Genomic DNA, 25,089 nt, shown 5'->3' with positions numbered 1-25,089 from the left:
GATAAATAAAATAAGTTTTTTTTACATTTATTACCTTTAAAATACAATTCTAATAATAATGAAAATAACATAAGGTTATTTAATGCGACAAATGTGCACGATTTTCTTGTACAACTTTGTAAAATCTGGTTGCTTTTTTGATCAGCTTCAATCTCAAGTCATCTTTGAGTTGAAGTCAAAGATGTTTAGTTTTCATGTTTGACAGGGCCAAAAATCTGCTCTCACAGAGGTATGTTGTGCAAAATGGTAGTAAATATTTTATTGCCGCTTCGTTGACATGATAGTAATGATAATTGTACAATTTTTGTTTCTTGCGTAAGAATTTCATTTAGGTATTGTCACAAATGCATTTTTTTTATGAAATTTTGAGAATATTTTTAGTTATAAATAAACAAATTTGTGCATTCGACATCGTGTTGTAAATTGCCAAATTTTTGATGGTCCACCCATTATTCTTTTGATTGCTTCATCTCATGCATTTAAATTTTAAATCGACCGATTTTAGATTGCTGCGCGTACCCCTTCACACAATTTCCATTTTGGAACACTAATTGGGAACCATTGGTCTATCCTCAAAGGTACGCATTTTTTTATCAATTATTATTCTATTATGGTTATTTATACATTTACAACTACAAAATGCATTTTTCAGTGTTTTCCTTACTATAGTTATTTTTTTTAATGTACCACTTAGCTTTAATTTGACTGTGTTTTTCATGTTAAAACGAATTATTTGATTTTACATGTAATTGTATGGGGAAAAATGATTCACCATATGACATTTTCATGATACGATCTCAGTTTCGGAATGGATTAATTTCATATCCTGAGGTACCACTGTATATGCAAACTGAAGGAAAGTATTGAAGCTATCAACATAAGTATTTTATGTAAAGTCAGTCTGAACATGATTATATATGTGTACACAAAAGCTGACAGTGATGGTGACACCACTTTCAGCATTTTCTTTATTTTTAATATTTACATAATGTACCAAATAATGTATTTAAATTTACATTAATACGTTTAAGTAATGTATTAAGATCTCCAGCTAGAACTATTTTTTCATCAGTATTTGTCTCTACTGCTGACCCAGAAGTAGAGACAAATACTAATGAAAAAATAGTTCTAGCTGGAGATCTTAATAGTAGAGTGGGAAATGACAACTACATCTATGGCAGCATTTTAGATAAGTTTTGGCATTGTTAGATTTTTTCTTACCAAAGACTGTTTGAGTTCTGTGCTCGTCACTCACTAGTGCTTATTAATACAATATTCCAACACAGAGAGTCACAAATTCACATGGAGAGAACACACTAGAAATCTGAAAAGCATAACTGACTATATTATTGTAGAGAAAGACATTATCCATTTATTTGAAGACACAAGAGTCTTTAGAGGTTTTGAAAATGATAGTGATCATCATCTTGTACCAAGAAAATTAAAAACTGTTATCAATATTAGGAGGAGAAATGTAAAAAGGTGCTTTGACAGATAAAAATAGAAAAATTATAAGATCTTCCAAATGCTATTAAATATGGTTAATACCTCAGCTAATAACATGTGTATTACCAAAATGGATTTAGAGGAGGAGTGGGAAAAATTCGAGGAAACTGTAGAATCAACAAAAATAGTATGTTGGGAAGTCGTTTGCAAAGGTAGGAAGGTTAGAACTCCATGGTGGATCAAAGAGGTTAGACAAGCGGTACAAGAGAAGAAGGCAACTTATAAAAGATATATAGCAAATAAGACCACAAGCAAATCTGTTAGAATATAAAGCTAAATGTAAGACACCTAAACTGTGTAAATATGGCTAAACAAAGATGCTGGAAAAATATTTTGGAACAAATAGAAAGCAAGTATAAAGAGGGGGCAAATGTTCCAGTGATTAGTAAAGAATCTCAGAACTGGTGGGAATACTGTAGCTAGAGGAATAAAGAATTATAAAGATGAAATTATAACAAAAGAAAAAGATATTCTATAGGTATGGAATAAACACTTTCAACAGCTATTGAAAGAAGGAGTGACAGATTTAGCCGAACAAGAGAAAAGTACCGAAATTTTGGAAGCGTCGGATCCTATCTGTTTTTAAGTGGATAAGGCTGCCGGTGTAGATAATATCGGACCAGAGATGCTAAAGTATGGGAGAATAACAGTAGTACAGTGGTTACATCATATTATTCAAAGATGTTGGTCTGTTCCATAGGATTGGGGAAGAGGTTTAATTGTACCAATTCATAAAAAAGGAAGTAAAACAGAATGTTGTAATTATAGAGGAATCTCACTCCTCAGTGTATGAGCTAAAATTTATGCCAGCATTTTAGAAAAACAGTCAGACGAATAGTTGATAGTAATCTAGGAGAAGAACAGACAGGCTTTAGACCAATAGCGTAAATATTTGATCTTGGCATCATGTAAGGCAATTGACAGAGAAAGCATGGGAATATAACAAGGAATTATACTTGGGGTTTGTTGATCTGGAGAAGGCATTTCATAGAGTACCTAGATGATTACTTTTTGAAGTTCTTAAGAAATGTGCATTAAGGATACTCTACTCGGGGGAATCTAAAGCTGTATAGGAACTGCAAATCAGCTGTAAGGATGGAAGGACAAATAGGTGATTGGTTCCAAGAAAAACTAGGGTGAGGCAGGGATGTACATTGTCCTCTTTATTATTCATAAATTTCATGGATAATTTTATACAAGAATTCAAAACTATTGGCAAACTTTAGTTTGGGAAATTGTCCTACTAAGCAATAAACCCGAGGACCTCCGGCAATCTTTAAATAATTTAGAGGAAAGTTGCAGGAATTTTGGTAAGTCAATCAGCTACAAGAAAACTTAAGGTTATGCCTATTAGTAGAGAGGAAAAGACTATCAGTTAAACTTGGTAACAAATGCTTAGAACATGTCAATAAGTTCTCATACTTTGGAACAATCTTTAGCAAAGATGGAAAGTCATATTGGAAATCGGCAATAGATTAAACAAGGCAGGTCAGGCAGGAAGCCAACTGATCAAATATCTGGAACAAGAAAGAAATAAGTCATAAGACAAAATTAGCTGTGTCTACAGTTTTTAAACCTGTCTTCACATATGGTTCAAAGAGTTGGGTGAGAAGTAAGGAAATTGACTAAAAATTAGCAGCAGCAGAAATGAGTTTTTAGAAAAATTATTAGTGGTGTTAATAGGTGGATACAGTGGCAAAATCATATTAAAAATGAAGCCATAAGGAAAACCTTAGGATAACAAATATTTGGTCAAGAGTAAACAAGACTAATCCAAGGTGGTTTGGCCATTTGAAAAGAAACAGTAGAAGACTGACTGGCCAAATGGGTATTTGAAGCCAAAATGAAAGAGAAAAAACCAAAGGGACAACCTAAACGAAGGTAGATTGATAGACTTTAGAGAAAAGGAATTTAACTTTAATCCAGGCTAAAAATTTGTTTGTTGATGGGAAAGTTTGGAAAAAAGTAGTGGAGGGTAGTCAGGGGCGCTGCTAGCTGTTTGAACGCCCGTGTGCAATACCGATTATGCCGCCCCCTGTTTAACTATGATTACCTATGCTGAGCTTGCCAGAAAGGCTCTTTGCCGCCCCCTGGATGTGCCGCCCGCGTGCGGTGCACGCCTTGCACGCCCGCTTACGGCAGCCCTGAGGGTAGTATAAAAGTTTGATCTTTTCACCATGTTGACCTGTACACCCTCTGGATATCAACAAGAATGGATGATGTACAGGAATGTACAGAAACAGTTTCTAATCAGTGTCCTTCACCTAAATTAATTTGTATCATTTCTACCAAGTGGGGTCAATTTTATGTGACATACTCAGTACAAAAATATCAAAATTAATATTCTTTAAACTAAATGTAATGTGGCAACTGCTGTATTTATTCCTGTTCCTTCTATGGCAATATAAACATTTCATAAAAAATTTTATAAATATGCGTAAATCATATTAAAAATAAATACTTAACCATAATTAAGTCTTTTGTTGGTTGATTTCAAACTTAAAGTTTTCCTTACATCTTCGATTGTTCTTAAACCCGAAGCGAACCACTGGTTTGCCGTGGCTGGACCTATTCCATAAATACTATTAAAAAACTGAAATATTAAAACAAAATTTTTAAAATCACAAATTTCAAAATGATAAAAATAAGAANTATTGGCTTTCAGAATATAAATTATTTATATTATCTGAGAGTTTTTTTTTTGTTTTTTTATCAATGAATTCAATAATGAATTTATCGCAAACATTAATTGACGGTTACATAATCCGTATTTTATGTGTAAAAAAATTTGAATGAATGCAGTTAATTATCTTTATTAAGTTTCATATATTCAGAAGTTTTTAAAATGATAATGCATTGATAATTCCTGCAAAATTTAATACCCAGTTTTTACGCGCAAGGATAGATAAATTTGATGTAAGTCATTTAATAGTTCCTTGTTGATAAGCTCTTATTTATGCAAAAATAAAACATTAATTTTAGTAATTGTAGAATCAGTTTGGATATATGAGAATTTTTAGAAGAGCGCAATACATGAGTAAGCACACTCGGAGTGACAATAAAATTCTGAATTAGCTGACAGTCCATTTTGTCATCCTTGATACTGACTGCGTTTACAACTAGCTTCGACATATTATTTATCTTAAAAAAACTGAAAAATATTTTTGAACTTCTTCAATGCGCTTTCATTTTTTAAGTATTAAAAAAATCCCACAATAAGTTGCTTAATTTTCCCGGCAATATTTAAAACTACATGTGAAGCCATCTATTATGATATTCTATTAAAAAACTTTTTAACATAATATCATAACAGATTTTACATTATTTAATTTTTTTTAATTTTAATTATTATAAAATGACAAAAGCTTAATTTTGAGCGTAGGCATGGATTTTATAGAAAATTGTAAATGCTAATAACGAGGAAAATCGTTATTTAAGTCGGACCCACTCGAGATATGACACACGATACCCCCCTATATCTCTCTCACCCTTCAAACTTTTGCAGTGAAGTTTGATGTTGTTAAGTTTTGGTGGTGATTTAACCATCAAAACGTAACATCATCAAACTTCACTGCAAAATTTCAGAAATTTTCGACAAAACACACACGAGTTATAAAAGCTTCGAAGAGAGTAAACAAAATTGTGCCCCCCACACAAACTAAAATCCACACATAAAAAAACCGATTTTTTTTGCATTTATCGACGTTTCAAGGTCCAGAGTCCAAAATATAAAAATCTGGGAGATCATTTTATGACAAATCGCCATACTTACCCTCTTTTATATATAACAAAGCCGGAAAAATAAAAATATACAGGATGATGTTGCGGTAAGACTATTTTCGTTCAGATTGAGTGAAAGAAAGAGAAAGCCAATTGGACGGTAGTATAAAAGTCGCTTTCAATTCTCACGAAAATCGAACCCGGTCCCTACTGTAGCAAGATAAAAACATATCGCACGACAAACCTGACAATACACGATACTACCGGATCTATAAAGGAACACGCAGTTTTTGAAATGTTTAGCCCTAGGAAATATAGATTTTATCCGCCTGTGCGTGGTAAGTACAGCACAATAATAATCTAAACACTTCCTACACCATGACACGACTTTCTACAATAAAACTGAATTTTGAAAATAGATTTATTGCAAACACTGCAGAATCTTTTTAATTACATGACTTTGTTTAAGCATGCAAATAAGTCATAGAAGTGACAAGCTTGTTTAAACATAAAAAAAGCAATATCAGCATAATGGAAAATCAATAAAAAGACAATGCAAAATGACAAGGTTGTTTTTTTGTAACTCTTAAAAAAATGTATTTATTACAATACAAGCAAATATTAAAAATGTAAGTTATTAATTTATTTTTTAATTATCGAGAGAGAATTTTTATTATGTAAAGATGAAGTTAATCATAGAAAGCTTTCCGTAAATCAACATGCTGACATAAAAAATTAAAAGTTAATATAAATAATTTGCCTTCATTTATGTCAATTTGTGTATATTAAAAAATAAATAAAAGATGATTAAATAAATTGAGAAATATTCTCGCCATTTTATTAAATATTATGCACAATTTTTATTAAATCTTCAAAACTACTTCTGAAATACTTTCTAATCAATTAACCACATTTAATTTCACTTAGAATACCGAAATAAACAAGTAACACATTTTCATATTAATATTTTGAAATTAAGAAGTCAATTAATTTCAAGGAAAAATTTAAATAATGTTATGTCTATTTATCTAGTAAATATGTCAACCATCTTATTATTTTGAATATATTATTATTAATTTTGCACCTTAACTTTCAAGAATTTTTAGGAAATCTTTCGAGGAACAGGAATAGATGCCACAATCCTCATAAAAAATAGTAATATGATTAATTAATGATTAATTCATTGTAATTTCTTTCTCGCTTATTAAATGTTAAAAAGTTAAATTTCATACATTGAAAATTTCTTAATTTTAAAAATATGATATCAAAACTAAAAACGTATTTTAAACAAATGTTTTCCAGAAAATGTATAATTATTCCACTGACATATTTTAAAACGATATAAAATATTAAACGGTAATAAATAAAGCATTGTTTCTGCTATTACTATTACCAAAATTCTATATCTTTATGAAGAAACCTTAACAGTTTGCCGATAACATTATTTTTTACATGGAAAGTTGTAATTTAATATACGAAATGAAGCTCTTTTACAGAAAAGGCATATAACTATTTTATATTTTTAATGCTCTTGGAGAAATTAAAGATTATTTTTCATTATTAAGAATAGAAAAGAACACTAAAATAAGATACAGTACTGTTAAAACCTTTAAGCATCCTCATAAACAGCACCATCCATGTAAATCGCCAAAGAATACTTGTGAATGGATCTTTTTCATAAATACTAAATACAAAACCTTTCAATATCTGTGATTTATTAAATGTATAATTTTGCAAATAATATTATCACCAAACCAAATACCGTGACTTCGAAACTCTCAAACACTAACTTATATATATATATTACTACTATAGATAATTATGAGTATTATTATTATTTCAGTTAATTTGGTTTTACATTATCTTGCCAGATTATTAGACCCATTGACTAAAATCATACTTTTTTCTTTTCTGTTTTTCGTAATATTTTTAAGGAATTCGTATTTTTCATGTTATTCTTATTTTCTATTATATCCCAAACATTTTAAATAACTTTTTTAAAATAATTTTTATTAATTTTTATAAATTATTTTTTTTATATTTATATGTTGCCATATAAAAAATATGGCAACATGTAAATGTAAAAAAACGGTAAAGTACAAAAAGGTAAATGATAGAGGTTCTTGGTAAAATGTGGCTGCATAGCCCCATTTATGAAAAAAATAAAAAAATGTATAAAGGGTATTCTTTGTAATATAGAAGCACTACTGGCTGTTAAAGATGATCATTCAAAACATTAATTTTCACTTTAATATTTCAAGTTCTATTATATTTGAATTTTTATAAGCAAAAACTTACTTTTTATTTCATAAGACATAATAAAACATCAATATTTTAAACAATCCTATGAACAATTGCATTTTTATTGAATTATTACATCAAAAACTAACAACTCAATTTTTTGCACGGGTCTAATAATTTGGCAAGGCACTGTAGTTTCACACTTGGTTTAGTGCTTATTCCAGAAGAAAAACAGAAAATGGTGATGCTAAATCGAGATTTGAATATATATTAATTTACAATACAGCACAATAGCATTCAAATGTTTGTAGTAAAAAAATAACAATTTATAATATAATCTGTACGAGTTTTTCAGATTAACATGAACTTTTTATCGTAGATATATGCAAAATTTAGTATTAAAACACGAAGTTTATCAAATTATTTTGACAATATTTTCTTGATTAAGAAATAGAAAATGATAGTAATAAGTTAAATACAATCTTAAAAGTTTCCTCAAAATTAAATGAAAGTCTTGAGACATTATTATTATAATTAATAAATCTTCAAGTTATATATTTTTAAATTCTTATAATAGAGTCAATAAAAGTAGAATTTCCTCTAATTACAGTATTTACCTTGCGTAATGTTTTAGTTTAGCCGAGTCTCAAAGTGATTCAATAAGCGGAATCAACTGCATATTTAAAAGTTTCCCAGATCTGCCGGTATATTTCCATTATCTTGTCTCAAGACTTTAATTTTGAGGAAACTTTTAACATTGTATTTAATTTATTACTATCATTTTCTATTTCTTAATCAAGAAAATATAAAAAAATAATTATTATTAATTAATTAATTAATAATTCTTCCAGTATTGTTTGTCTGCTATTAACTTCAACAACAGCTAGCGTAATGCCAGCAATTTAAGCTATTGTATTGAGAAAAAACATTTAAAATAATTAAATTAAAGCACTGATTGAGACCATGACAATAATGCCACATGTTGAGGTTGCTAGCAGGAAAGAAAGCATAAAAAATAATTGCATTCTGATCACAACAAACAAATTTTTTATAATGTCTTATAATTTGTTTGGAACCCGCTAATTTTGATAACATTAATCGACTGATAACATTACCCATGACTATTATAGGCAAGGCAGAATCGACTGTAATATCTTATAGTCCAGGGATAAAGGAGAAACTTATCATAATATCAAGAATCCCGAAATTTGCTCAGAAGTCCGTCAAAATATGCATTTTTATTTATAAGAAATAATTGAAAAAGTAGATGAATCAAACGCAATATTTTAAATTAAGTAAAAATTAATAAAAAGTTTTAACTATACAGCAAAGTACTGTCACTAAAACTAAAAATACTGTAATCTTATTCGAAATGAAGACGAAACTGAATTCATAAAGTTAGAAAAATAATATTATGCCATAATTTTCAGCTATCATTTCATAAAAACTTTAAAATTTTTATTTTATAGTAAAATGAGGTCAGCCTAACAGGAATTGGGATTCGGACTCGAATCCAATCTAGAACACCATAATTTATTAAGAATAATGTTTATATGTTGTGCGTCATTCTCTATGATGGTAGATTTTCGCTACCATAAACTCCATCTGAAATGGACGAAAATGCGGCCGAACCAGGATGTTTCTTAAAAAACGATCCAGTCTCAGAAGTAACTGTCAGATTCATGTAAACGATGCTTGCTTTCATACATTATCGAGCATGGATTATTCATTGCTGTAACAGTGAAATTCCTCCTATCCCCAAAACGAAAGGATAAAATTATAAAATTATCTCATCTCCTACTGCAGATAGAACCATAGTTCCACTTGTAAAGTTGTAGATAAGGTCAAACTTATTTTTTCACCATATTTTTTTCCAGCCAAAAAACGGTAAAGGCAAACGAGTAACTCCTGAAAACATAAAGCGTTGTGTAAGTTCGGCTTCCTTGTAGTGCTTTTCTTAAGTTTTAACTGTTTTGTGATAAAGCTGTCAGTGAAGAATGCATTCTGATTTCATTAAAGATCTCTTAAGACAAATAGAAGGCTAAAGTTTACACCCAGAAAAAGTACAACAAACGAAAAAGAATAAAACAATTTTACCAGATCACATACATATGTCTAATCAAAACATCGTTTTATCATTCTACATCAAAATGATTAAACACTTTTATTTATTAGTAACTCAAAGAAATCACAAATCTACTTCCATTAACAGCAACGCATATACGTATTCGTTCAATTGTTGACTCTTGGACAAGGGAAATCACATCTGGAGTTAATGTTTGACAGACCTTCACAATTCGCCTTTCAAGATCAGCAGCATTCACTTGCCCCACTGGTCAGCATGAAACACACACTGCGCTCGAGTAACACGATATCAAATTTGTTTTCCCCCAAACGTGTGGTGTGGAATTTGGAACGATTATCTCATCAGTCTTGTTATCCTTCGAGAGATACTTAGTGGAGTGAGGTATCAGAGACCATATTTTGGTCATTCGTTTCTCGTCTATGTACACTATTGATTTTTACTAGATATAATAAATGGATCTAATCTAATTATCTGAGGATAAACATAGCATGACAGTTTGTTCGTTCTACTTTATTCATTATATTTTCATTTTGTATACTTTCTGAAACAGAATTTTACTGTCCATTATAGTAATATAACTAACGCTTTATTTTTATCTTGTTTATAAAATCGTCCTTTATAATAAGGCATATTAAAATTTTTTGCTATAAATGGCCATCTTTGATCTTTATAGTTAATNAAATAATAAAAAAATGACACTCCAACAAATACAGTGTATGATTGAAATATAGAAAAATTTTCTTAGTATTAAATTCTTCAGACTCTTTTTAGTATAAGCTTGAGAAGCATAAGTGATTGTGTTATTAACAAGCAATTATTTATTTTGACATTGTCACAATGCCAGGCTGCAATTTTTATTCATATTTTTAATTTACTTAATTTAAAATATATGCTTTCCACCTCAAATTAGTAGTGGCTTGCCCCTGTACATCATACTTTTTCTTTAACAATAGTCGTGCTGGCCATACATCTAACACCTTTCAAGAGAAATTTTTGAATTGAAATAACATGACTTCCAGTTTTTATATAGTTAATCGGTCCTCCTGCCACTAAGGTTTCTATATCTGGTCTCATCTTTCATCTATCTAACTCCATTCTTGAGACTAAAAAAGAAACACAGATGATAGTAGGAAATTATGGATCTACAATTTTTTCAATTTGCAGCCCAATAATGGGTAAATTTTCATGAAGGCCAACCCTACTTGAGATATAAAACATTATCTGCCTCTATTTCCTCAGATTTTACAATCAAAGATTTAATAGCATCAATGCCCTTATATTAAGTTACCATGCCAAATTTTGTTCCTTAATCTTAACCCAATTCTTTGATATTAAACAAAATACACACAGTTTTTTCCAGTTTTTAAAAATTTTTTGGATTTGGGATATCAAAATATTGAGATTTGAAAAAACCCAGAGGGTCAAATTTGACACAATTACAATACTTTCCCATGTTATGTTATAACAGGTGGAAAAGTTATACAATACCACCTCTAATAATTATGGGGAGAAAAATTGAGAATATTTATCTTCTTAAACACTATCTAACTTATATTTGGTTTATTACTCTAACTTCCATCTAATTATTTCTGGGAAAAACAAATTTGTTATGTAGAAAATTTGTTAAATGGTAAATATACATATAGACAAAAGAAAACACGATGTATATTGTACCTATGTTTTATTCCCCAAAATAACTTTCTACTCATATTAATAACAAAATAAAATGTTACATATGCATTTTAAATGATAAAAAATAAAGCAGATGATATTATGATTGAAATGGCCCCATTTGCTATATGCACTGTTGAAGGAGAAAAGATCAATGATAAAGTTTCTTAAAGAAGAAATATTGAAACTCAACAGATTTGTATTATATACAACAACAAAGTATTTGCAGTTTCTCAAATCTGAGCAATGGAGGATCTACATTAATTCACAATTTTCTTCACAATTTCATCAGATAATTTTCCAGAACCTGCTTGGATAACAATTTGATAGATTTCCAATAATGTTGTTATTGCAGAAACTGGAATTTTCTTGTCAGTTACCAACCAGTTTTTGAACTTTTAGTGTATCTTCTTGAGTGTAAAGTACAGTACAAGTGTGCATTATGATCTCCTCTCCAATACACACAACTTTATTTTCAATGTTTCCATGCCACCCTCTTTTAAAACAATTCTCAATGGTCTTCTCAGACTCTTGATCCTATAACATTGCAAAAGACTCCTGTCAAGTAAGAAAATTCTTTAGCAACAGACTGTCATCCAGTGGTGATATTCAGCGGGTTTGCACAGGTTCGGCCGAACCCATTGTTAACATTTTCAAAGTTTTCCGAACCCGTTGTTAAACACACGTAACATTTCTCAGTGATTTTGTTTCTTTTAAAAAATANGCTTGAATTTTTGAATTTCCGTCGGATGAATAAATTATTTTTCACATATTAAAGACAAAGTCGCTCTAAAAAATTTTTGTGATTTTTGCTTCTTAATATGCACGCTTTTATAGGCGCCAAATAAAATATTTACTATTTACCAAAACAAACTATTTCTCTTTCTTTTTCCAAGAAGATTTCTCGGAATACATCATTGTACACACCTTCCATTACAGTTGCACCACTCCTAACTAATGCGCATCGAATCTCTAATGTCTATTTTCGGAATTACAGCGAGTGGAAATCTCTCCCGAATGGCCATCTATCTCGCAATTATTTTATATATCTCTGTATATAGAGTAATTCCTGGGTCTCTTAAACATCTATCTACGGTAAAAGAGATCTTTCCAGAATTGGGTTGGTTAGGTTATGAACTGTAGCAAACACAAATACATTGAATATTACATCATCGCGGCATGTACTCATTCGCCGCTAACATCAACCGGCACAAAATGCAGAGAATAAAGCATAGCAATTTGAATAACGCAACATGAGCTTAAATTTACAGCATGACGACAAACTCCTTCACCTCATTTTATTGTCCGACGAGACACTGTTTTCTCGGAATGGAATAGAATCGGCACTTAGTGCTGCGTGCTCCACAATGCACGCGGCACTGAGCATGTTTTACCATAAATATCTAGTATGGAATTTGGGTTGAGCAGTTTCTTGGTCTTGTATATAAATATGGGTAGACTCTGAATAGTCACCGATATCTGGACATTCTAAACATGACAGTGGACAAACGGTTTGATTACTTGCCATTGGTACACTAAATCCGATTTGATACCAGAATGATGGCGCACCACATCGTTCCCGGACAGATGTGTCAGTGGCTCTTAGAACAGTTTGGGTAACCGCTAGACAGAAAAACACGGTCCTGTTCCATGGCCCTACGTTCCCCAGACTTAACTCCCTCTGGATTTTTTTCCTATAGGATCACTTAAAACTATTGGTGTACGATGGGTATTCAGAAACGCCGAGTGATGTTGGCGAACTGGAGATGAATACGACAGGCCTGTAAAACGGTGACTTAAGGAATGCTTCCTGCCATCCAAAAGCCTCGCTCGACAGTCTACATTTTTGTATTGCCGTTGAAGCGGTCGTTTTGAACATTTTCTCTAAAAAGTAAATCTAACTTTCTGTATCAATTTCTGCAATGTTCTCTTCTCTTTAAAGTCAGAGGTTATTTGTTGTTATGCAAAATCCTCTTAAGTTGATTTCCTTCGGTTATTTTAGTGCTGGAACAAGCATTGCATGCAAACATCGTGCAGTGATGGATACATTTTGTTTTGCTCTGGATACATCTTGTAAATGTATATTTAATTTTCCTTTCCTAGTGCGTTTTTCTTACGCTACTTTTTAAATGTTTCATTATGCGTTGTAATAACGGAGCATTTTATTTCTTATTTATTTGTGTAACTACTAAAGATAAAAATATAATAAGTAAATTAATATATTTCTTATTCTATAATTCACAACTGGGTACATAGGTAGACACTAGGCATCTTTAATATCACTCTTTATTTAGGAATATCCTACACGCCTGAATAAAGAGTGATGTTAAAGATGTCCAGCGTCTACTTATGCACCCAGTTGTGAAGTATAGAATAATAAATTAAAGATACGGTTTCGGAAAAAGTCAATAATATATTTCTGTTTCTACACGCTATTGTAAACAATTTGGGGAAGTATAGATTCTTAAAACCTGCATTGTTTTATATGAAATAAAACACTGCTATTTGTTTGATTTTTCTCATCTTTTTTGCAAAGGAAAAGTCATTTTTAGTCATTCTTTCTGCACAAAATAAATCATAACAGATAACTAATAAGAAGATAAAAAAATCAATCAAAGAAAATGCAGTCGGAGTTTCTAGTATATCAAAAAGACTATCAAACAAATAGACGGCAAATTATTTTCCCTAATAAAAAGATATTTTAATTAATCAGTTCTTATTTAATATTTTTATTTTTTAAAAATGAATTAGAAAAACAAAACTTAGGTAACACAGTTTCCATGCACTTTATGACTGATAATCATGAAAAATAGTTATATTGGAAATATGAAACAAAATCAAAATATTTAAATACTTTTTATAAAGTGTTATTTTCTGAACTTTACCAAAATTATCTCATATTCACAGGGAATGAAAATGATCTAACTAGTTGCGTTACTTCATAAAGTAAATTTGATTATCCTATATTGAGTTAGAATTCAAACCAGTCTAACATGAGACTGTTAACGATAAAGACCCTATACCGCTATAAGAAGCGGTAATTTTAGTATATTTCCAACGAATTCTAGTCATTTCTATGAAAACGATTCAGATTAGAATGATTTACAGCTTTTGACTTATACGTTTGAGTCTTTTAGTAGGAACTGAATCAACAATTAACCTATAATATATTGTTTCTAGTAATACAGTAAACCCCATATTACAAACATTCTTATTAAATTTTATCAAAAATTTGATAACTGTTAGAAATTTATTTTTTATAATGTAAGTCCAGCATTTCACTTTGATACTTGTTATATGAAAATTTAAAGTTTAATCGCATCACAATGCGTCGACAATGAAATACAATGAAACGGAATGACAAATAAATTTAAAATTTATGTATACATTTATTCTTGTTTTCAACAATTATTATAAATATTTATTTAAATACAGTTTCTATCAAAATCAAAAATTTTTATTTTCTGCATTAACTATTATAAAAAACGAACAAAAAGTTCTAATAATTACTATAACAAAAGTTTACATTCTTGACGAGTTAGCTTTAGTAGTTCTATCAATTTATTTGTGAAATTATAGTATAAATAAATTTAAAATAAATATTTTAAACGAATGTAATATGAATTTTGTCCAAAAATTTTATAAAGTTGATTTTTTTACATTATATGGAGATTATTACTCTATACACAATAATTTCATTCAAAACTGAAAGCTCANGAATTTAAATTCGAATTGGTTCGATTATAGAACGATTGTAAATGTTCCAGAAAATTGATCAAATTGAAAATAGTTCGTTTGACTGGACATAAAAATTCTCTAATTAGTCTGGAAACGAGGGACCTAATAATTGCATTCTGTGATAACGGGTAAGATTGGCTATAATGTAATTATCTTAATCTTCACTATCGTTACTTTTTGCCCACAAATAAAAACCCAGCGAAGTGGGTCCTTGCAGCTAGTTATTTATAAAAAAAATATATAGTTCTGGCATAAACAATGTTAAATTTTAACTGACTTAATTAATTTTGCAAACGCATCTTTTTTATTTATATGGATATCTTAAGGTCAGTTTTTGCGCTAATGTTGCTAATGCACCATTTGAGCGAAAAAAAAAAAATTAAGGAAAACTTTTCTGTTAGCGAACCCTTTGTTAAATATTTTGAATATCACCACTGCATCAAGGCATTTGCATTTCAGCAGAAATCCACAAGTAAATCTTTCATACCATTGAACATCTACTGATTTGAAAAAGTAAAAACCATAGACATATTTCTTCTTACCTTGTGTATTAACAGCTTAGAACTGTAATACATTCCTTTAGACATTTAAACATTTTAGTATTTTCATAAAAGTATGATCAGGCATTGAACAAAAATAAAGTTGTTGGTTTGTCTGCATTGTAGATATTTTTTATCTTTGAAGAACAAATCTTCACATTTCATATTTGCTTCTTCCATATGCTAACAAGGGGACGGCACAATGTTAGGGTTGCTGATTTTAATCAAACTTGATGAGGATATAGGGCATCCATGATGACTGACACGTGGCAAGCAGATTCAAAACACCACCTCATGATTATGAAACCAGCAAGCCCCACTGAGCCACCAGCTGCTCTATAAATATTGGAAATTCTAATGGTTTTAAGTGATTTGCAATTTTTAACCTCAATTTTCTCTTTTAATTTTGAGTATTACACCTTACTGCTTGGTATATGTTGGTCATCAGGGATGGATTATATCCTCACAAAGTTTGACAAAACTTAGTGACTCCAATGTTGTGCTGTCCCTTTATAAGAGGTACAGAACCTGTACTTTAAATAGTAATAAAACTCTCTGATTAACAACAGTAAGCAGTTAATCTATAAATAAAGTAACAAGTGCCATAAACTGAAATTGAAACTACAGTATTGTATACCATATAAAGTGCAAGATTAAAACAATTGTTTAACATATTAAGAATAAACATCTTAAATTAATTCATCCAATCACAAATTGATTTTGACTGTTGTGCAGATTCTTTCAAAGGAATGAAAAGGCTTAAAAACATTATTATTATATATTTTGTCAGATGACTGTTATTAACCATCGACAAGGAGTGTGTGTGATAACAAATGCAAATCTGAATTAACCTTTTGCAGTTTATAGGTAGGAGAGAGTACATGCACAAAATATTAAGTGTAGATGGCCAGCCTTCAATTATTATTAATAAAAAAAAATGTTATTGTCTGTTATATAGAGTATGATAAGGATGTTCTTTATAACACACCATATAACTTTGCTAAGAACACTGCTTACTATGAGGGCATCATTGTGATGTTCTTAACTGACTCAAATCCAGATGTTTCTGGAATTTTTCAAACTTTAATATTTTTTAAAATCGTATTATCGTGAGATCTGACTAGAGTAAATTCATTGCACATTATCAGACCAAGCTTTATCAAACTGTACTGTACTGCATTCTTTTGTCCTTGTTGACAAAAGCACTCTTCCATAATTTACTCGGGTAATGTAGTAGCTCAGTTAAACGAATCTCGGTTTAATCTGAACTCTACTGTAATTGTAGTATTTTTTTTCAATTGTTCAATAATGGAAACGCAGAAAAACTTGGAAACGAAACTTGGAATTTGACATTTTTTCCCTTTAAATCTTTATTTTGATGTCGAAGAATAAGTGAATTAAACACTTTGTTCTTCAGATATTTTGCAGGTACAATAAATCGCTCAAGTTGTTTCATGAAAAAAAAAACAAANCTCAAATCCAGATGTTTCTGGAATTTTTCAAACTTTAATATTTTTTAAAATAGTATTTATTTATATTTTGTCTAATTTAAATATGTATTTAATTTGTTAGATAGTATTTCTTGATTTGGAGACTTGCATTGATCTAGTTTCTTGGAATGGACTAACTTTATTATTTTATAGCTATATTACCTTGTCACTATACTTACAAATTTAAAACTGGTTAGTTACATTTGGTTGTGAGCAGATCAAAACTTTTTGTCTGTCAGTAAAAATGGTATTATTGCCATCAATGTCTAAAGTTTCATTTCCTGATACTTCTGACAAAATTTATTATGTGGCAATTAAAAATTCAAGTGTTGTTTTAACACAACTTTTAAAAGACATGTTTATTTGAAAGAATTATTACAAATCAGCATAGAATCCATGCAAGACAATCCATTGGCAAGTATTTCAGAAACAACAAAAACAAATTAAATTTTGTTTTTGTTGATCAAACTTTTATTTATAAAATCGATACTATTTTAACAAATGTTTGGAAAGAAAGACCCCAGCGGTGTAAGAAGTCAAAGTTGGATCAGCATCATGGCAGGCAGAGATCTTAGCATGCTGCCAAGCAGGGCTTTTAAGACATCATCCTTATTGTGCTCTTTACATCAGACACTAAAATCTTTTTCATTAACTATTATTAAACAGATTGCCAGCTACACTTATTATTTTGTGTTTATACTCAGGAGACTTCAATTACAAACTGCAAAAGTTTCATTCAGTTTTGAGTTTCCTACCATGCTTAATCTTCTTGTAAATAAATTTAAACTTATCACTAGTATCATCATTATAAGTAAATTTTTAATTACAAGAAGTGAAAATTCTGTAATTTTATTTTATTTATATTTTGGGACATGTTATTAGTTGTGTAATATCAGAATCAACAATATCTACACAATTACACTAACTGGCACCTATTGTACCAGTGCCCTTCTTCATAATCATGTTACACTATGAAAGAGTTGTATAAAACTTGCTGTTATAAATAAACTGCATTAACTGAAAGCGCAAGTAAGCATTTGTCCACTCGCTGCACACATATAGCACCCTACCAAGTAAACTGATACGACATCATCTGTAAATATCTAAGTGTACCTAGTTGTAGGTATTATCAAAATACATTTTTTATCTCAGTACCACACACAAAATTATACTGTACTTTCAAATAAATTTTAAAGTGTAGAAAAATATGCACATTTGATGAAAATAATTGAGCCGTTATAAATCAAAGTGGTATAAGTCCATTTATTCATACATTGAGATATTTGAGGGTTTGAGTTTGAATAAACTGAAAAATATTGACAAATGTTAATAAACTCAGGTAATGTTTTTAAAACTATAAACCTGTTAAATTTTATTATGTAATAATTAATAAAACTGTTAAAGAAAATAAATGATTTTTTTTAGGTACAAATGGACTCATACCACTTTCAATAATAACATATTTGTTCACAATAACAAACTATGAAAAATATGAACAACAACAATTTTAAATTTATAATTGAATTGAAGTTGGCTTTTCTGAAATATATTTTTGGGCTGCAATTTGAAAAGACTGTACACTTATAAGTTTCCACAGTTGTCCTTCTGTTTGTCTGTCCTTCCTTAATCTCGAGAAGTGAGTAGGATGAATGAAAAAACCAGAAATGGAAACCTTAGGGGCAGGAGGACCCCAATTAACTATGTATGATTTTCCAGTGCAAACCAGAAGTCACGTTAATTCAATTCAAAAAGTTTTTCCCGAAAGGTGTTAGAACATTCTTTCGATACCATTTTACGGTTAGTATTCTTTTAATTAATTTACAAGGATATTGTACACCATTGACTGTTATTAAATATATAAAAATAGGACATCTATGTCTAAAACTATCACTAACTTCTTTTTTCAAAAAATGGACTTACACCACTTTCATTTATAATTGCTCAATTAAAAACAGCTGATTATTATGTTGTTTAAAAGCATTTCAACTTTCTTTTGATGTATATTTATTTTCCTTCGAAATTAAACAAAATTTCAATATTCATAAACATCAAATTTTGAAAATCTTACCTTTAGTGTACGAAACCGTTCCGATTTACATAATTCATCTACTTCAGTGCATTTACCATTATCTAAAATTTCCTAAACAAATATTCAGTAATTTAAATAATAGAAATTATATTACTTTCCATTCAACTAAGAATATAAATTTCTATAGTTACAGTTTCATTTATAATTTAAAAATTCATAAAATAAAGTAAATATTAAGTTAATTTTATTTAGAATTTCAATTTCTTGAAAAAACAAAGTTTTTTCTATTATTACTATTTGTAAAATCTACATTTCAGGCATAAATATTCAACAAATAAAATTTCCAATAACCTTTTAAATATTTTAAAAATACAAATAAAGAAATAACTGTGCAGTTTAATAACTGTTAAACAAACAACTTGACACCTAAATGAGAATTCCAGTGTAAAATGAACAAATAAAATTTAATGTTCAAATGTTTTCGGTCGTCTTTCACAGGCCATCATCAGGAAAGAATACAGGAAACACAAAAAACAGTTCTATCTTTTTGAAAATATCTAACTTTCGAAGTTAGCTGTTCTAATTTTTAAACATTTAAATTATGTTCAATACAAAAATTGTTCCATTTACATCATATAAATTAATTATTTTTTAAATAAAGCTATAAATAAATTCTTTATTATTATATTATATTATCTTTCTATTGTTTTTCTGTTGTTGCAAAATTTCTCCCTATTGTAGGGAGAATCTGACACTTTTTAGTCTTAGGGGAATTTTTTTGTTTTTGTAGTCAGTTTTATGAAACTTAGTATTTAACAATATTCCCATTTTATGCCAGAGACAATGTTGTATCAAAATGTTGATGTTTTTAATCAATCAATTAATTAATTTTTATGTTTAAGTCTAGACTCAAAAACTGGTCTTTTAGTTGGGAAAACATGGTTTTCAAATTATATAAATTCCTTCAAAAACTGGTTTTTAAAAACCAACAAACCATAATTGTATCTGGTCCAATTCCACATGAGGGAAGGGAATATGCTGAATAAATAATGATGTTTCAGTTCACTTTTGTCTTTTTTATTCATTTATTTTCCACTGTAATGCTTTTTTACATTGTACAACACCACATTTTTTTCATACAATTGGAACTACAATTTTTTTACAGAATCTTTCTTCCTATTTCATTTGTTTCCAACTAAATTTGGTACAATTCCAGTTATTATATCAAGCTACACAATGCTTTAAATCAGTGTTTCTCAACCTCTAACGAATCGTCACCCCCTTCAACGCAGTATCGCCTCCTTCAGTAAAACCGTTACGTAGTATAACACCCTTCATTAAGAAATTCCGATGCAGAAGGCCAAGACTAACACCAAATTCATACTGCATTGAATAGAATAGTGATTAGTATAATGTTATTTGTTTAATTATTGTATGATATAACAAATTAAATATCTAATTATTCTTAATATATTGTTTTACTATATCGCCCAGAAAATTGTTTTTTGCCCCCCCAAAATATAAATTGTTACTAATCGCCCCCTCAGCATGGAAAAACGCCCACATGGGGGCGATATCGCCCCCGTTGAGAAACACCGCTTTAAATAGTATGAGTTTAAATTATGACTACTTGTATATATCTCTTAGCAATCTAAGAAATAAGATATTTAAAGAAAAAAAATGCAAAAGTAGTATTAAAATATAAACACTTAAAAATTTATCATACTCTAATAACATTTAAACTATGTCTTCCAATATCTTTCATGTTTTCCACTTGTTCAATCCTGGTTATTTCAGTTGGCAAACTTTTCAAAACTGATGCAGCTTTTCTGAATGCTAAAGCTCTTCCCATATTTATCGAATCAGTTTCTAGTTCTGCACTTTCAGCTAAAATTTCCAAAGATTCCTACATTAAATAACATAAATGTTACATAAAAAATTATTATGATTTGAAAAATACAATTATTTATATTTTTATAATTTAAAAAGCACAAATTTGAAATTTTTTTAATTCAAATATTTATCATGTGTGATATCAAAAACTTTTATTCTTAAACAAATCAATAAGAGGAATACAAAATTATTCTCAATGGCAAACATCTTAATAAAAAAACTAAGAAATAAAAATAAATATGCATAACAATCAAAAACAATAATTTGTAAAGAATCAGCTATAGTATATCAATCAACCATATATAGCAGCATGATGATTTATTAAACTGGAAAAAAAACTAATGTTTTTCATCATATTTAATGACTATTGGGTTGATGTTAAAAAAATAAAAATAATCAAATTTACAAATACTAAATGGAAATAGAATAGATATACAAATGCCAAACATACTTAATATACAAATGCAAAAAAATTCTAGTCTGCTGCATTGCTGACATGCATGAAAAACACATATAAAATAGTAACAAAATGCATGTTGGAAACCAGGATTTCCAAGCACTTGATATTGTGTTTTGGTATTGACAGAGTTCCTCTTACACATTAATTTATAGATTTGAAGGACCTCAACATGTCTAAAGTGGTGCTTGTTTCTGGTATGCTTGGTGACCAAATCCAAGGTGTAAGCAGCCCTGGCTGCTTACATCTTGGACCTTGGATTTGGTTGAGGTTGGTTGGAATGAAGCTAAGATCATCAAGCATATAAGAAACAATGGGCATATTCAAAATCTCAATGTACCTCTGTTCAAAATCTCAGATAACTTCCAGTTGCTTCCAGCAAACTGCAAGTGTCTTTTTCGATGCTCAATACACCAGCAAATAAGATGCCAGCCACAATAAAGCTCCTTAAGAGCTATATTTTGCATTGACAATTTTGAATTTAATTTATTTGTTGATGAATACACCCTGAATAAATTAAAATTTGGTTAGTACATTAATAGAATATTTTAATATATTAGTACATTTACATAAGACATCACATAATTTGTTTTAGTTATTAAAGTGCAATCTTAGGATTTATTTAATTATTTAAAACTCCTATGGAAATTTAAAAAAGCTTCACCCCTATTTCTCTTTTCGAAATATTCATTTTTCATTAAGCTGTTCTTGTTAAGTAAGTTCAAAAATAAAATTAATGTAACATGGATATCCACATCATTTGCCAATTTTTGTTTTTCTCTCCCAAAATTCCTGACAGTCAGTGTTTGTGTTTTCTAGAAAACGCTAGCAGTTGCATCACTTCTGGCAGCATCACACTGGATTTATACTGAGATTTTGAATAAACCCAATGTGTCTAAGTTGGTGCTTGAAGCCATCCATAAATCAATGCATGAGGGAAATTCTGCAAACTACAAGGTCTTAAATAAAATATTAAGTGCTTAGAAATCCTGGTTTGAGATGCATAATATGAAGTAAATTTTGTTACTGTTTTTTTGTCTTGGTTTTTTGTACATATCATAGTGATGTAACAGATTTTAAATGTAAAAAAATAAAAAATTCTACAAACACATTTTGCATATTTCTGTTATATTTCCATTAGTATTTATAAGTGTCCAATTTTTTGATCATCAACCCAAGTCATTATATATAACCAAAAACAATAGTTTTTCCAGTTCTATAAAAATCACCTTTTTTTTTATTGCTGTACAAGATTGTGTATAGATTGAGTCAAAAAATTTCAAATACATTTCTTACTGTTAGTCTGCGATTATGATGATGAAGTGGATTCATTCTTTGACAAGCATATCTCGGAACTCTTTGATAATCAGTAGATTCATTATTTTCATTTTTTGTCTGAAATTATGCAAGTATATTACATCTAAAATGTAAACATTGCATAATGTTTTTATATGTATATATATAAAGCCATTAAGTTTTGTATAGTACCTTTAATATTTTTAAACAATGATGAGGTTGTACTTCTATTACTTTTCTTTGTTTTACGCATTCTGCAAACCATTTTGTATTTACAATTTTTGGATGTTTTCTCAAATTCCATTCATCCATGTTCATTTTTAATGATTTTATAACTTGAGCTTCTTCATCAAATTCAGTCACAATATACATTACATCATCACTATATTATGAAATCATTTTTCAGTTTTAAAAAACAAAGAATTTTCAATATTTCAAAAGTATTTTTGTTATAGCATAAAGTTATATAAATTATAAGATACAAAAACTTTCACTCTGCAGTGATTGACACTAGAATGAGTGAACAACAATCATATGTATTTTGGTAATTTCTCTTTATATCAATTTCATTTCATAAAACTCAATATACAAGCAAATACTGGCTACTAAGGTAGCTAAGGCATATGACTACAATAATAAAAGGACTACAGGCTCAATTTTCGCTCAAATCCCTAAAAATTTTTCACACTTTGGCAAAGATATGTCAGATCTAAGATATTAATGGTGAATGACATCCATTGTCCCATGAAAAACTGCCTAGAAAGATAAAGATGCTATGTCTCAAATGCTTCCTGTCTAATTCCAAAGTGTAAATTTTATAAAATTCAATTGAAATTTCAGGTAAACCTGAAGTAACCAAACTATACTAAGTAAATTTTTAAAGTTAATCCAAACTAAAAATGATAAAATTGTAAAACAAATTGATTAAGTGCAGAATTAAATATGATTCAAACATATATCCAGGATATTAGGACAATTTCAAACAGTTAATGTAAACAATAGCAGCTTGGAGAGAAAATTAATTATCTTGTATAACACTCTTCAGTTTTTATTTGAAATGCCTCCAAACAGACAAATTTTGACTGGACACAGCTTAATTTGAATCTAAGAAAATTTAATTTAAGTGACATAGGGTTGTACACAAGAATGTATTCATGGTCTGTAACTTAGCAGAAACAGAATAATACAGTAATAAACACAGAAGTCAACTGCTGGTATCACTCATAAAATTGTTGGCATTGGTCACCTGTTGCATCTATACACAGCTGTGCATATCAAATCATTGTTTATTACAGAACTCTCCCGAGTAATAATTTCACTAAAATAATTAGCTTGGAAACTACAGATGAAGGAGAAAGAACTTAACGATTATAAATTGGAAATGTCAAAAACTCAAAAATTAAATTCATACACCAAATTTTTTACAATTTTATTTTAATTCCAGAATTATTAGAATAATTGAGCTTTAGATGACAACTCCAATTGAAAGAGAAAACGAATGAATAAATATATAATTGAATTAATGTTGGCACAAAGATTTATAGATCCTCAATAATCTTCAGGAGAATTTTCTAATTAAAACAAAATTAGATAAATGGAAAACATGGTAAAATCTAATAATTATATCAAAGTTCTATTAAAAATAATTAATTAAAAATTTTGAAAAATTAAAAAATCAAAAGGATAATAATAATTTAAATTTCTCCAGAGTAGAATGAAATACTGTCGGAAAACTTTTAATCTCTTACAAGTTTGGAAACAATTATCCAATTATATTTTATTACTTGAAGATTTAACTCTGGAATACCTAAACATGATAATTGATACTATAGATCCCAATTGTATAAAATATAATAGACAATGGTCTAAGGATGCAGATCAAATTTCATCAGTCTAATTCAATAAAATCAGCTGTGTATATTGAATGGTTGTATCAATACCAAATTCCCATCAGAAAGTACTTGTATTACTAATACTGGTAAATCATCATAAATTTAACTATTTCCTCTAAATTTTTACCAGATCTTATAACAAAATGCAGTATAATTAATTAACCATTCAGCTGATTATTTTCCTACCTTAACAGTGATCCTTGTTGGTTCAACATTTGTAGGAGATAACCATAAAATGATAAATCAATTAGTGAAACAACATTATAACTCAAATATTTCATGATGATGATAGAGAACCATAAGTAATAGACAATAAGTAATAACTATTAACAGAATGCAATGTTTTATATTTGAAAATCACAAAATTTATGAATAGTTTTATAAGTAAGAGCATAGCAAAAAAAAAAATATTAGAAATTTTTAAGAAACTAAAAAAACCCTGTTTGAATGTTGTTGTTATAAAACAAAAGTTAAATTAATGAAAAGTTTAGTATAATTTAGAACGTTTTCTTATGAAGAAACTTTGTAGTA

General features: G+C 29.2%; 1 protein-coding gene across 2 annotated transcripts in view; it reads right to left on the bottom strand.

Moving 5' to 3' along the window:
• The window catches only part of LOC111620738 (DNA-directed DNA/RNA polymerase mu-like), a 42,123-nt gene extending 18,969 nt beyond the window's left edge, over positions 1-23,154 (bottom strand). Inside the window, exons 1-5 of one of the 2 annotated variants that reach the window (XM_023362732.1) lie at positions 22,859-23,154; positions 22,667-22,765; positions 20,747-20,926; positions 19,060-19,131; positions 3,973-4,099 (exon numbers count right to left, since the gene is read on the bottom strand). In XM_023362732.1, coding sequence (XP_023218500.1) covers positions 3,973-4,099; positions 19,060-19,131; positions 20,747-20,926; positions 22,667-22,765; positions 22,859-23,038 — 658 coding nt within the window. In that variant the 5' untranslated portion in view covers positions 23,039-23,154. The remainder of the gene's footprint in view (positions 1-3,972; positions 4,100-19,059; positions 19,132-20,746; positions 20,927-22,666; positions 22,766-22,858) is intronic. The other variant, XM_023362731.1, reaches the window with a different exon arrangement.
• Between the last annotated feature and the right edge of the window lie 1,935 nt (positions 23,155-25,089).

Source organism: Centruroides sculpturatus, unplaced genomic scaffold (genome assembly GCF_000671375.1).
Source record: "Centruroides sculpturatus isolate CEXI.00-Female unplaced genomic scaffold, Cexi_2.0 scaffold274, whole genome shotgun sequence".
Lineage (NCBI taxonomy): Eukaryota > Metazoa > Arthropoda > Arachnida > Scorpiones > Buthidae > Centruroides > Centruroides sculpturatus.
Note: the sequence above shows the minus strand (reverse complement) of the source record. Positions and strands in the feature narration are given on the sequence as shown.